Source organism: Babylonia areolata, chromosome 13 (assembly GCF_041734735.1).
Source record: "Babylonia areolata isolate BAREFJ2019XMU chromosome 13, ASM4173473v1, whole genome shotgun sequence".
In the NCBI taxonomy this organism is placed as follows: domain Eukaryota; kingdom Metazoa; phylum Mollusca; class Gastropoda; order Neogastropoda; family Buccinidae; genus Babylonia; species Babylonia areolata.
Genome location: NC_134888.1, coordinates 38,230,744 through 38,245,353, shown reverse-complemented (window position 1 = coordinate 38,245,353; position 14,610 = coordinate 38,230,744). Strand labels below are relative to the sequence as shown.

The 14,610-nt window shown below is 40.7% G+C and overlaps 1 protein-coding gene across 1 annotated transcript in view; it reads right to left on the bottom strand.

Moving 5' to 3' along the window:
- Positions 1–3,380: 3,380 nt before the first annotated feature.
- LOC143289261 (alanine--tRNA ligase, cytoplasmic-like) overlaps positions 3,381–14,610 on the bottom strand; it is a 34,142-nt gene continuing 22,912 nt past the window's right edge. Inside the window, exons 16-22 of the mRNA XM_076598254.1 lie at positions 14,204–14,344; positions 12,567–12,643; positions 8,862–8,970; positions 7,755–7,868; positions 6,596–6,790; positions 6,128–6,223; positions 3,381–4,320 (exon numbers count right to left, since the gene is read on the bottom strand). Of these exons, the coding sequence (XP_076454369.1) occupies positions 4,135–4,320; positions 6,128–6,223; positions 6,596–6,790; positions 7,755–7,868; positions 8,862–8,970; positions 12,567–12,643; positions 14,204–14,344 (918 nt within the window). The 3' untranslated portion in view covers positions 3,381–4,134. The remainder of the gene's footprint in view (positions 4,321–6,127; positions 6,224–6,595; positions 6,791–7,754; positions 7,869–8,861; positions 8,971–12,566; positions 12,644–14,203; positions 14,345–14,610) is intronic.

Genomic DNA, 14,610 nt, shown 5'->3' with positions numbered 1-14,610 from the left:
AGAGCAATAGTTATTTTTTTAATGAGAGAGAAAGAGATGGAGTGAAAGAGCAAGAGTGATTCTTTCAGTGGAGTATAAAAACTGTAAATATTGCACCATTGCATTTACTGCCTGAATGTGCAAACATGTATTACAAAAGGAGAGAAGTACAGTATTTTAACATTGTTATTTCAAAAGTAACATCTGCACATATTATGTATGAATGTACAATAGTTAACACATGAAATATCAAATGTATGTATAGTGCATGTACATAATGTTCCAGTAAAAACAATGCACTTTGCACTAGTTGTGCTGCACAGTTCAGAGCATTGCACACTCCATTCCTCTGCCGTACGTACTCATGAGTCTGTGTGAATGCATTGGTGTGAAAGAATACATGGTGCTTCTGATCCAGTTCTCTCATAGACTGCACTATGTGCCTCTGTTCATATTTCAGTTCACACCACCTGTTTTAAAAAAACCCAATAAAATCCTTAAGTTGACAAGGCAAATTGAAAAGATAAATGGTTTCTTAAACGTCCCAATCGCAATTTTTACCCACAATTGTTAACATGATGGCATGAATAGATGAACAAGAGAAATTAAAGAATAATAAGGTCAGGTATAAACAGCAGCCAGCTCAAAATTCTTTCACTTGAACATTTTGTACCAAGAGTTTTGTATGAACTCACAACTTAATCCATATTACAACAACAGCACACACAAAAAAAAAAAAAAAAAAATAAAAACAACCTCTAGCATGATTGAATGAACAGGACACTATTCATACAACATGACATCAGTGACTGAACTTGTAGATGATAGTATAATGAGGGGGAAAGTAACATACATAATAAAGAAAAGAAAGTGTAATGCAGGGTGAAGTGACATGCATAATAAATGAAAGAAAACGGAACAAAAAACATGTTCCAGTCAATAGTGGTGACCACTACTGGATTTGGTTGCACAGTCCTGTGGATCTGTTTTCAGTTCAGTCTCTCTAGCCATGGAGGGTTTCAAAGCTGTGGCACTTTTCTATAATAATAATTATTCTGAAAGAAAAAGAAAAAAAAAGCAGCAGCAAGAAAATCCATGTCATACTTCAACAATGAAAAGATACAAGGCCATGTTTGACTTCCTTTCACGCATCCAGTACGGTGATTTCTTTTATTACTATTTATACTTTCATTCAGTAGTCTGTTGGGGTTTTTTTCAGGATTTTTCCCATCATTATGTAGGTCTTAGCAGTGGGAGTGTTCATAGAATGTAATCAAGGTCATAGATATTCATTCCTTGAAGGTTCTAATGAAAACAGTCTATTCTGGTCAAGTGAAATGCTTTGTTGGTGGGGTTTTTTTTTTGTTTGTTTTTTGTTTGTTCTTCTAATTTTATTATTTTTTTATATAAATCTTTTATATTTTTAATGTATAGCTTGCTGCGGGTTATTTATCATGATGTGGACTGTGTGTTGAAACCTACGTGGAATGATAATGATTCTTTTTCGAGTGTTGAAATGATACTGTTTTGAATGACACCAGTCTGAGTGCTACCCCCCTCTTCCCCACCTCTCTTGTTTTTAATGTGAAATGTTTTTAAAGCAGGCCAGTTGTTAGGTGCAGCTGAATTTTTTTTCATTGTTGAATATCATTTCTTTTCTTTTTCTATGTGTGTGTGTGTGAGAGAGGGGCCTCCCCCCTTTCTTCTTTTTTTTTTTTTTTTTTTTTTTACATTGTTAAAACTGACTTACTGATTTGCCAGTAAAGACTAAAAATGAAATATGTATATGTCAAGAAATGTTAATGAAAAATAAAATGAAATGTGTAAATGCTTGGAGAGATGAGATGAAAAATAAAATGAAATGTGTAAATGCTTGGAGAGATGAGATGAAAAATAAAATGAAATGTGTAAATGTTTGGAGAGATGAGATGAAAAATAAAATGAAATGTGTAAATGCTTGGAGAGATGAGATTACCCAGTGATCAGCCTGTGAGTGATTTTTTTTTTTTTTTTTTTTTAAATCTCTGCAAAAGTGGATTGGAAGAGCAGTTATTTTACATGTGTTTCTGTTGCATGCCCATTATAATGCTCTTGTCACTGTTTTAATTTTGCTCCGCATTTGTTGGTTTCTTTTAATTTAACAAATTTGTTGGACGGTCTTTTTTTTTCTTCTTTGGTTTTCTTGCCCACCTGCCTCCTGAATCCTTCACTGTGTATGATGTACATGACTTCTTAGAAAACAAATAATTATAATATGCACATCGATGATTTTTTTTTTTTTTTTTTTTGTTCAGTCTGAATGTTCATGTTGAATTGTGTTCTTAGCATTACCTGGAGTGTTACTGCAACTACTTATGATATCATTGTAAATAAACATTCTGAACACTTTGGAAACAGACGCTGGCTGTGAATTGTTAAATATGCATATGGAAGAAAGAGAGAGAAAAAGAGAGAGAGGCCTGCTAGTGATTACAGAAAAATCCACAAGAGGTCACAGACCTGCCAGATAGCACTGACGGCTACACAAGCATAGTTACAGACCCACACACATTTCTTGAACACCTAAGGTGATGGTCACAAGAACAGAAGTAGACCCATAAAGCACTCTGGTCTCCAGTGTTTCCTTCATGTCCCCAAGTCTTCGCAAGCAGCTCACAGAAACATCTGGTTTGACAGGCTGAAGCCATAGTTCATGTTACACAGTGCTGTCTTCAACAGCCCCCAGCCATGTCATCCTTTGGATAATGGAAAGCAGTGGTTTTCCAAATTTCATAGTAAAACGTGTAGATTCTCGACAGTCTTTGGGCAACAGAAAGATTTGGTTGTCTAAACTCAGCATTTACAAAAAATTGCAGCGGTTATCAAAACTTGATGGTAAAAAATTTGTGGGTTCTCTAAGTCTTGGGTAATGGAAAGCATTGGTTTTCCTAGACATGGCAATAAAAAAAAAAAAGTGGACTCTCTAAGTACCTAGTTGTTACAGTGTACCAAAAGATCACAATCAATACGTTGTTAAATGCTTTTCTTTGTCGTCGTCTCACATTGTGGATTTCTCTGCTGTGTTGCAAAACTGCTGGAGCTCCTCAAGAACTGTTCATTTGTTAATCAACTGTTCATGCACTGCACCTCAGTTACCAGTCTCCACATTATCCATATCCAGTGATCAGACATACACTATATGTTCACAACAGTCAGTGTGCACAAACCAGGTTTTGAACAGCTCTTGAAAAACTTGACAGGAAAACAGTTTAGTTCTGGGTAGTCAAATGTCCAACAGGGAGCTATCATCCACCACAACACTGATGGAAACAGCAAACAGAACACAGACTATCTCCACTTCACGCTTGCCAAGAGCCCAGTTGCATACTGTCACATAAAGAGGGCCCCCCTCAGGGCAGAAAAACAAACTTGTACACAATATAACTTTTATGCAAACGTGTGCAGAGTTACTTTGTACACGATAATTTTATGCAAATATGAGTCCATCCCAGTATGCACTGACGCATACATATACACACATGCACATTCATACACATCACATACACATTCCCTTTCCAACACATAAATACACACAGCCATGCACATACATACACACAAACATATATTCTCGTTCTAACTCACCTAAACACAGACATAAACACACACACACAAAAGAACAACCACCACATTCTCATTTCAACACACAAACACAGAAAAAAATGCACATACATACACACGTTCTCATTCTAACAAACATGAACACATGCACACACATTCTAACAGTTTTAGATGCAGATTCTCAAGGAGGCGTCACTGCGTGCGGATCGATCCATACACTCTACACCACATCTGCTAGGCAGATGCCTGACCAGCAGCGTATAAGCCAATGCACTTAGGCCTTCCACCATGCATACATACCAACCCATGTACATCCTTACTTATTCCAGCACACAAACTCTCACAGGCGCGCGCGCGCGCGCACACACACACACACACACACACACACATTCTCTTCTTCATTTGTGGGCTGCAAGTCCCACGTTCACTCTTTTGCACATGAGTGGGCTTTTACGTGTATGACCGTTTTTACCTCGCCATGTAGGCAGCCATACTCTGTTTTCATGGGTACATTCTCATTCAAACACACACACACATACACTCACACCTCACACACTGTTATCTGGACAGCAGATGCTGCACAGTGTCTCTGACAGACGACTCCAGCCAGTCAGACAGACGGCTGCCCCTGACCGTCACCTGAATCACCCGGGCTCCCCCTTTGTTCACAGAGGACCTCATCACCTTGGCACAGGTTCCCAATGTGGCCGTCAGAGCACTCTCTACGTCTCCCAGGGCCTGGTTCTGACAGGAAAAACAACACTAAAACTACTACTCATGGTAAACGAAGTAAAAAAAACAAAAAAAAAAAGGGAACAGTTTTAGATACATTGCTAAATTGCAATGTTCAGCACAAACTACTACTCATGGGAAACGAAGAAAAAAAACACCAAACAGAACACTTTAAGATACATTGCTAAATTGCAATGTTCAGCACAAACTACTACTCATGGGAAACGAAGAAAAAAAACACCAAACAGAACACTTTAAGATACATTGCTAAATTGCAATGTTCAGCACAAACTACTACTCATGGGAAACGAAGACAAAAAAACCCAAACAGAACACTTTAAGATACATTGCTAAATTGCAATGTTCAGCACAAACTACTACTCATGGGAAACGAAGAAAAAAACCAGAACACTTTTTGACAGACTGCTAAATTGCAATGTTCTTCCTGGATAATATGCTTAAATTATTTGTTGATGGGTGATGATACAGAGTATGTAATGAATACACTGACATCTACGCTCCATGATTCTTCTTGTCTTGGAAAATAAGCAAAAATTATTTGTGATGGGTAATATAAGAAATGTGGAATGAATATATACAGAAGCTTATGCTCCAGGATTCTTGTCTTGGAAAATATGCTTACATCATTTCAATATTTGCGATGGGTGATTAAGGAATATGGAATGTATATACAGACGTCTATGCTCCATGATTTTTGTCTTCGATAATGTGCTTAAATTACTTGTGATGGGTAATACAATGTATAAGGAATATGGAATGAATATATAATGTCTATATTCCATGATTTAAAATAATTTGTGATGTGTAATAAATATGGAATAACTGTACAGATTGATGTCTAAGCTCCATGATTCTTTCCTTCATAATCATATTGCTTGACTTTCACAGAAATTACAATTAAGTTTGTCTTTCTGTTACATGCTGAGGATAAGAGATACATTTCCTAAAGATGACTTTGAAAAATTATAGCAAAAATATTTCACACACACAGACACACAACCTCAACACAAGAATAAGAAATATTTTTCTTTTGACACCTGTCTGGGCATGAAGGATATCAAATAACATATATTACAGCACAACTAAAACCAAACAACAATCACAGCACATAAAATTGGTGGCCAAAACAGAAAAACAAATAATAACCAGTCACATCATTGTATAACCTTTCCCCGTCTGACAAATTTCCCCAAAATAAAGCATCCTCTTCTCCCTTTCAACAAACAGCAACAAAATTATTTTTAAAAAACAAAACAAAACAAAACAAACAAAAACCCAACAGATTTTGGAATCAATTAGACCTACATAAGAACATCACGCATTATGCACCGCACCCCTCCACATGCACAAAGACAAGCTCATACACAAGAGAAAAGAAAAAAAAAAGAAAAGGAAAGGAAAGAAAAGAAAACAACATCAGTATCAGGAACTCAAGGAGGCCTCACTGCGTTCAGACAAATCCATATACGCTGCACCACATCTGCTAAGCAGATGCCTGACCAGCAGCATAACCCAATGCGCTTAGTCAAGCCTTGAGAAAAAAACAACACACATATATATATGTATATAAAAGAAAAAAAAGAAGAAAAAAGTACAATACAAACAAAAAACAAATAAATAAATAAATGATTAGATAATTTAAAAAAGAAAAGAAAAAAAGGAATAATAAATAGATAAAAGTAAAATAAAAAGACTTTATTCATAATGAATAAACAAACAAGCAAATAAATGTAAACCACACACACACACGCACACAAAGAAAAGAAAAGAAAAAACAGACAAATCTGTGAAGACTTACAGGAGGCCAGACCAGGACGACCACCCCTGACTTCCTCTCTGTGGACACCAGACCCACTGGAGTGTTCACCTGCAGCGACGACACCGCCCTCACCATCTGCAACACCACAGGCACCTTTCTTACATGCTGCTTAGGTGAGGTTCTCACCACACACAGTAGGAAGGTGCCTTTCTTTTTACCACCTCGCGGCTAAAGTGGCTACGTTCTCGCAAGTCAAGGCCAGGTAGGACTTCAGAGCAAGTTTGCCGTGAGGTAAGCAGAAAAACTACCAGCCACTAGCGCACAAGCATGCTAGCGATTAAGAAACACATCTCAGATCGACTGATGATAAGACAGCGCAGTAAAACAGGAACAAAACGCTACTCCCTTCATACTAAAAATGGAAACCACAATTTTCGCACAAAAACACACACACACACACGCACACACACCCAAGCTGGACACCAAAACACATCCACATGCACTCACCTGCTTGCCCTCAAACTTCATGGTGTGCACCACAAACGGCCTTTCAGCGTTGCGCCGCACTACGTCCTCCACAGCTTGCAGCATCAGCGACTGGCTCTCTCGATTGGCGGCAGCAGTGACATACTGTGCCATCGTCTCCACCAACGAGCTGGCCCGATCCCGGGCCGTGTGGGGCAGCACGTCCGCCTTCAGCATCTGTGTTAATGATAACACAAAGCTGTCACCACATTACACTTCCTTACTTTGAATTGTATAATTAATAATACTGATGATAATAATAATGGACATGCATGTTGCTTTTTTTTTTTTCTCTCCAGATATACTGCTCAAAGCGCTTTACATTTCGTGCAGAATGATGTTAATGTTTATTCCACGACAAATGTTATATACAGTCATTCGGATAAGACAATAAACCGAGGTCCCGTGTGCAGCATGCACCTAGCGCACGTACAAGAACCTACGGCAACAAAAGGATTGTCCCTGGCAAAATTCTGTAGAAAAATGCACCTCGATAGGAAAACAAATAAAAACTGCAGGCAGGAAAAAGTACAAAAAAATACGTGGCACTCTCAGATTAGCGACGCGCTCTCCCTGGGGAGAGCAGCCTGAATTTCACACAGAGAAATCTATTGTGACAAAAAAGGAGTAATACAATACTGTTCAAAAAACAGCAACAAAAAACCCCAAAACAACAAAGATGCCTGCAGTTTGACAAAAAATAATAACTTTCTCTCTGTTTCTTGGTCCTGTGATGGTGTGCTTCGACCGTAACACACCAATGTCCCTTTCTTTCACCTCAAGCAGCAATAAACTGTGATAATAGAATATCCGTTTCAATTTCAAGGAGGTGTCAAATTGTAAAGACCCTTCCATATATATTGCACCATATCTACATTAAAAAAGAAACAAAAAAAAAAGCAAAAACAAAAAAACAAAACAAAAAAAAGCAGATTCCTTAACTTGACGTAAACCCAATAAGCTGGTTAGGCCTTGAGAGACCACCCAAGGTTTGTACAAAACATTAACATGAAAAGAAATAAATAAGCAAAGTAATTTGAACATCAGTACTGATTTCCCTCTCATTCAACACCACTATGATATTCAAATATTGAAAACACACACAAAAAAAACCACCACCACAGACTGCAAAACAAAATACCTGTCTGATCTCCTGTGACTTTTCACTCATTTCAGCAGCCGTGCTACTCTGCGAAGCAACGAGGGCAGAGAACTCCTCACACAGTGCATTTAAATGAGCTCCCTTCTCATGAACCTGAGCAAAACAAATTAGCACAAGCATTCCTCAAAGGGATGGCCAACGTTAATAATAATAATACGAAGAAGAAGAAGAGGAAGAGGAAGAAGAAATGGATGGAGGAGGAGCAAATAAATGCAACAAATTGACATACTTGGGTGAAGAAGATGAAAAAAAAACCCCCCAAAAACAACAGCTGGCAGAGGTGAGCATAGTAGAGTCAGGAGAAGAAACAAACGGACAAAAAACATGCCATGAATAATGGGGTCAGGAGGTCAGGGAACTTACACACACCATGAATAATGGGGTCAGGAGGTCAGGGAACTTACACACACCATGAATAATGGGCTTAGGTGGTCAGGGAACTTACACACACCATGAATAATGGGGTCAGGAAACTTACACACACCATGAATAATGGGGTCAGGAGGTCAGGGAACTTACACACACCATGAATAATGGGGTCAGGAGGTCAGGGAACTTACACACAGCATGAATAATGGGGTCAGGAGGTCAGGGAACTTACACACACCATGAATAATGGGGTCAGGAGGTCAGGAAACTTACACACAGCATGAATAATGGGGTCAGGAGGTCAGGGAACTTACACACAGCATGAATAATGGGGTCAGGTCAGGGAACTTACACACACCATGAATAATGGGGTCAGGTCAGGGAACTTACACACACCATGAATAATGGGGTCAGGAGGTCAGGGAACTTACACACAGTCAGTGGATATGTATTATATAGAGATGTCGCACAAATCAAAATCTCTGCACCTACTAATGGCATGGTAAGTGCCAGTGGGCAAAAACTTACCTGTCTTCCTAAACATTTACCATTAAGTATTTGATGTTTGGACAAGTATACCACCCTAAATGGGACTAAGGGATTTAATTGAACCTGAAGTTTGTGTGTGGTGTGTGTGTGTGTGTGTGCATGCATTAATCTCCGTAAGTGTACATTAGCTGGGTGAAGCATGTCAAGTCCTTCCCAGGCCGACCATACCTCAGTGGCCTGTGCACCAGTGACAGCAAAAATTCGCCTCACTCCTTGAGACACGCTGGACACCCGCGTGATGCAGAAATCCTCAATGTCACCTGTGTTCAGCACATGTCTGTGAAAGAACAACACAAAATCCAGGCGGCACAGGTTTTAACCCTCAAAGTGCTGGATATAATAAAACATACATACAGAATCATGCTTAAAACAAAGGGATAGTTTGCCTCCGCTACCTGTGCTCTGATTTGGGGCATTTGTATGCTTATCAGTAAGAATGAATAGGTAAACCTATACATTTTTGGAAAGCATAGTGAATGAAGAATCAGATAAAAGTAAGAAAAAGGCTGTACCTTGTATGTAGTTGGAGATATTCCACAGGATATAATCAACAAATTTTGCATACTTATTTTCCAAAAACGTCAACCACAAAGTTTTTAGGTACCGTAAAGTTCGGTCTATAAGCCGCGACTTTTTACTCCAGCTACAACCTCTGCGGCTTATACAATGATGCGGCTTATTTGAGGATTTTAACGATCCCAGGAGTGTCACGTTCTTGTCTATTCTTAGCTGCCCTTCGACTCACCAAAATCATGATTTCTGTCCATGAATTATTGGATAAGCTTCAGGATAGTGTGCAAACTGTTCACGTTTTATAAATCAAATCCGCACACATTAAAGCCTTCAGATCAGCATTCAGTTCTACTCTGCTCAAGCGTACACCCTCATCATGCCAAAAACACGATGTTATGCCTATGATGCAGCCTTCAAATTGAAGGCGATCGACCTAGTAGATGACAGTGCAAGCGACGAACCAGCAGCGACATCCACCTTCATGTTCACGAAGAAAAAGCGAGGCTGAAGTCAGTGACAAGATGGCAGAGGAAGCTGTGCTGGTTCCTTTCAACTCGGACACTGAAGACAAAGATTTCAGTGGATTCAGTGAGCAGGATGACGTTGAATATATGTGACTATCCCTAAATTATGGATCTTATTTTCATTGTGTTTATTTATTATTTTTTTGTGGCACTAGCAGTATTTTCTTTGTCTTGTTCCCACTTGTGTTTATTTCATAACCTACAGTATTGACAGCTTTTCTGTAGTATCAGTATGTGTTCCGGTACTGGAAATAAATGCGGCTTATAAGCCAGTGCGGCTTATGTATGTATAAAGTTCAATTTTTTCCAAAATTTAGTGGGTGCGGCTTATATACCAGTGCGCTCAATAGACCGAACTTCACGGTATTTTAGCTCATGTTGCTTTCAATAGCAGCAAGAATGCTTTAAATCAAAATAATTCCCAGTTTTCTAGCTTGATTTGGTCAAGAGTTCGCAACAGGTTGATGCCTAATCCACTTTACCATCCCTCCCCACCCCCATCACCCACCCCCCAGTTTTTGTAGCTGGAGAAACAACTGAATGAACAACAAGCAAGCCAGCATGCCCAAGTGTCAAAATAACAAAGCCGTTTTCACCAGAATCCCTGTCAGCAAATGAATCATCACTGGTGACAAGCTCACTCATTTCCTGATCTTTGTCAACTTCAGTGTCACTCATTGTTTACAAAAATACGGAGATTTGGACTTGTAAACTCGGTCAGAGTTGTGCAAACACAAGCAGGGAGGCAGTAACAGCAGAACGAGGCAGTTTTATGAAGGCTACCAAGTACAGCTGAAATGATTTCGGACCTTATGTAAACACAGCCACGATCATGGCCCATCGCACTTCACAGGGAAAGCCATGATCGTGGCTCATCACGCTCTCCGGGTTAATTCCCACAATGCTGAAAGGGTTCTGCATGATGCTTGTCAGTGCATAGTTGAATACTGCCATGTAACTTGTTCCTCAACTAAAAACGCAAGTGTGAATGAGAGAGAAACATTAATAATTGTAAAAGAAAAAAATTAAAAACCCACCTAATTAGACACATAACAACAACAACAACAGCAAGATCAAAACCAACCTGATTTTAATACTCATATATTCAAAAGCAAACAAACAATAAACCAACCAACTAAGACACACAAAATAATATACTTTCAGAGTTGTTTCAATCAGGCGTGACACTAATTTATCTTCAGGACATTTACTTCCAACCACATCCCCTGCCCCAATTCATTCCTCCTACCGCCTAGTCAAAAAAAAAAAAAAGGAAAAAACAAGGAAAAACAAACACAGTCATCAAGAGGCATGCCTAATGGATGTAATGATAATACAGTTGTTGTTGTTCTAGTTGTTGATGTAAGATTCGCTCGTCACATCCAGAAAGAACACTGGCTGGACTTTGAACACTTTATCCTTCTGAGCTATAGGCTGCAGTAAAGAGAGGTGTAGACACAAAAAGTCATAAGCGGTCACTGCATGCAAGGAAAGGAGCAGAGAGGCAGAGAAGTGGTGCTGTAAGCGGTCACTGCAGGCAAGGAAAGGAGCAGAGAGGCAGAGAAGTGGTGCTGTAAGCGGTCACTGCAGGCAAGGAAAGGAGCAGAGAGGCAGTGAAGTGGTGAGCGGTCACTGCAGGCAAGGAAAGGAGCAGAGAGGCAGAGAAGTGGTGCTGTAAGCGGTCACTGCAGGCAAGGAAAGGAGCAGAGAGGCAGTGAAGTGGTGCTGTAAGCGGTCACTGCATGGAAAGGAACAGAGAGGCAGAGAAGTGGTGCTGTAAGCGGTCACTGCAAGCCAGGAAAGGAGCAGAGAGGCAGTGAAGTGGTGATGTAAGCGGTCACTGCAAGGAAAGGAGCAGAGAGGCAGTGAAGTGGTGCTGTAAGCGGTCACTGCAGGCAAGGAAAGGAGCAGAGAGGCAGTGAAGTGGTGCTGTAAGCGGTCACTGCATGCCAGGAAAGGAGCAGAGAGGCAGTGAAGTGGTGCTGTAAGCGGTCACTGCAGGCAAGGAAAGGAGCAGAGAGGCAGTGAAGTGGTGCTGTAAGCGGTCACTGCAAGCCAGGAAAGGAGCAGAGAGGCAGAGAAGTGGTGCTGTAAGCGGTCACTGCATGCCAGGAAAGGAGCAGAGAGGCAGTGAAGTGGTGCTGTAAGCTGTCACTGCATGCCAGGAAAGGAGCAGAGAGGCAGTGAAGTGGTGCTGTAAGCTGTCACTGCATGCCAGGAAAGGAGCAGAGAGGCAGTGAAGTGGTGCTGTAAGCGGTCACTGCATGCCAGGAAAGGAGCAGAGAGGCAGTGAAGTGGTGCTGTAAGCGGTCACTGCAGGCAAGGAAAGGAGCAGAGAGGCAGTGAAGTGGTGCTGTAAGCGGTCACTGCATGCCAGGAAAGGAGCAGACAGGCAGTGAAGTGGTGCTGTAAGTGGTCACTGCATGCCAGGAAAGGAGCAGAGGCAGTGAAGTGGTGCTGTAAGCTGTCACTGCATGCCAGGAAAGGAGCAGAGAGGCAGTGAAGTGGTGCTGTAAGCGGTCACTGCATGCCAGGAAAGGAGCAGAGAGGCAGTGAAGTGGTGCTGTAAGCGGTCACTGCATGCAAGGAAAGGAGCAGACAGGCAGTGAAGTGGTGCTGTAAGCGGTCACTGCAAGGAAAGGAGCAGAGAGGCAGAGAAGTGGCGCTGTAGCTGTGGGAAGGGACAGCAGTTTTCATTCCTTGACCTGTGGTGCCAGAGTTATTTTTAGGGTTGCTGCAATCCTTGAGCTGGCCAAACTCCACAGTTAACTGTAAGACAAAATGAAGATCACTACAATGCTCAGATCACACACTGGTACTGGACACCAACACTCACGTTCCACCACACAGTTCTCTGGACACAGCCTCATCCACGTCGCCAATCTGAACCAACGTTACTTCTGACGGATACTCCTGGAAAACAAGAAGAAGAAAACTGCCTGACTGAAAAGAAAATATGTGAAGAAACTGAAAAAAATATGTGTACAAGACAATTTTTGTGGCAAACTGCTGGAGAACAGAAACTTCTTCATAATTTTGTCCATTTTTCTGTTGCAATTATTAAAAAAAAAAAAAAAGAAAAAAAGAAAAAACAAACATACACACATACACACTCACACACACACACACACAAAATTGCTCATAGCATCGAACAATGATCCTTGAAAAGTGTGTCAAACCAACTTATTTTCTACATGATATAAATAGTAAGGTTAAGGTAAACATCCCATAGCCTTTCACAGCCATCAGGACACCGTATCTAGGGCTGAGCACAGGAAGACAGGGGCCAATCCTCTCTCTCCTTCTGCCATTCCAACCTTCCCTGACTGGCCAGGCATCCATTTATGCTTGGGTGGAGGGAGGAAAGTCAGAGTCCAGTGTCCTTCCCCAAGGAAACAACACCACGCCCAAACAGGGCCTCCAACCCTCATCACTGGTGAACACTGGATCAAATGTCTAATGGCTAATCCACTCTGTCAAGTCGCCTCAATATATTACTAAACGTTCACACAAAAACAAAAAAAGAAAAGAGAGAAAAAAAAAGATTGCTCATAACAATGAATACTGGCCCTTGTCTCATGTGTCAAATAACACATCTGGTTAACAGTTATACTGTATTCTAATCATTCTATGGCTTTGAGTTTATTTTCAAAACAGAAAGAAAAGCAAGGAAGATTATGATTATGACTGAAGGAATAACTTAGTTTCAATGCAGACACATGTCAATGAATTAACATAGCAATGGACAAACAAACAGAACATATCACACACACACTCAAACACAAACACAACACACAGACACACACAAGACAGATTAAAGAATAAGCGCACACATCCAAGAATAAATGCAAACAATTCACAAACAATATTCATGGGAATAAGCAGGCATGCAAGCATGCATAACCACACACATACAAATGCACATAACCAAAAACACACATAAACCTGGAACAAACAAAAACACATCACAAACATGATGCATGAATATGAGCAGGCATGCAGGTAAGCACAACCACACACACACTAACGCACGTAAACAAACACACACACAAACAGTATGCAAGGAATATTGTCAGCACAATCACACATGAATTAACACAAACACACACACGCGCACACATACACACACAAACAACAACAACAACACATATGCACACACACTCACAAAAACACAAAAATACACACACACTCACAACAACCAAAAAATACAAACACACACACTCTCACACATGCATACAAACACACACACACACACACAATCCCACACACACAACACGCCCCTTTCCTACCTCATTAGGTACACACATGCAAACAAGAACTAATAAACACATACACACAAACACACACAAACAAACACACATGAATACAACCACTCCCACACCCCCACAAACCCGCACACCCCCACACACAAACCCACTCACACACATACATAACCCCCCCACACCCACACACACCCACACACGTCATCCCTACCTCATTAGGTACGACAACGACCTCCTCACAGTCTAGCGCTTCCTGCAGGGTCATCCGGCGCCTGTGCACTGCATGTCTTTGGCTGATCAACTGCTGTATGCTGTGCTCTATCTCCTGTAGTTTCTCATTGCTCAGCTTCTCCTGCAACAATACATTCCTTGCATTGTCAATGAACAGCTTACACTGCAATGAAATACTCCTTGCACTGTCATTGGACAGATTCTCCTGCAACAATACATTCCTTGCATTGTCACTGGATAGATTCTCCTGCAACAATACATTCTTTGCATTGTCACTGGGCAGATTCTCCTGCAACAATATATTCCTTGGATTGTCATTGGGCAGATTTCCTACTACATATTCCTTGCATTGTCATTGGATAGATTCTCTTGCAACAATATATTCCA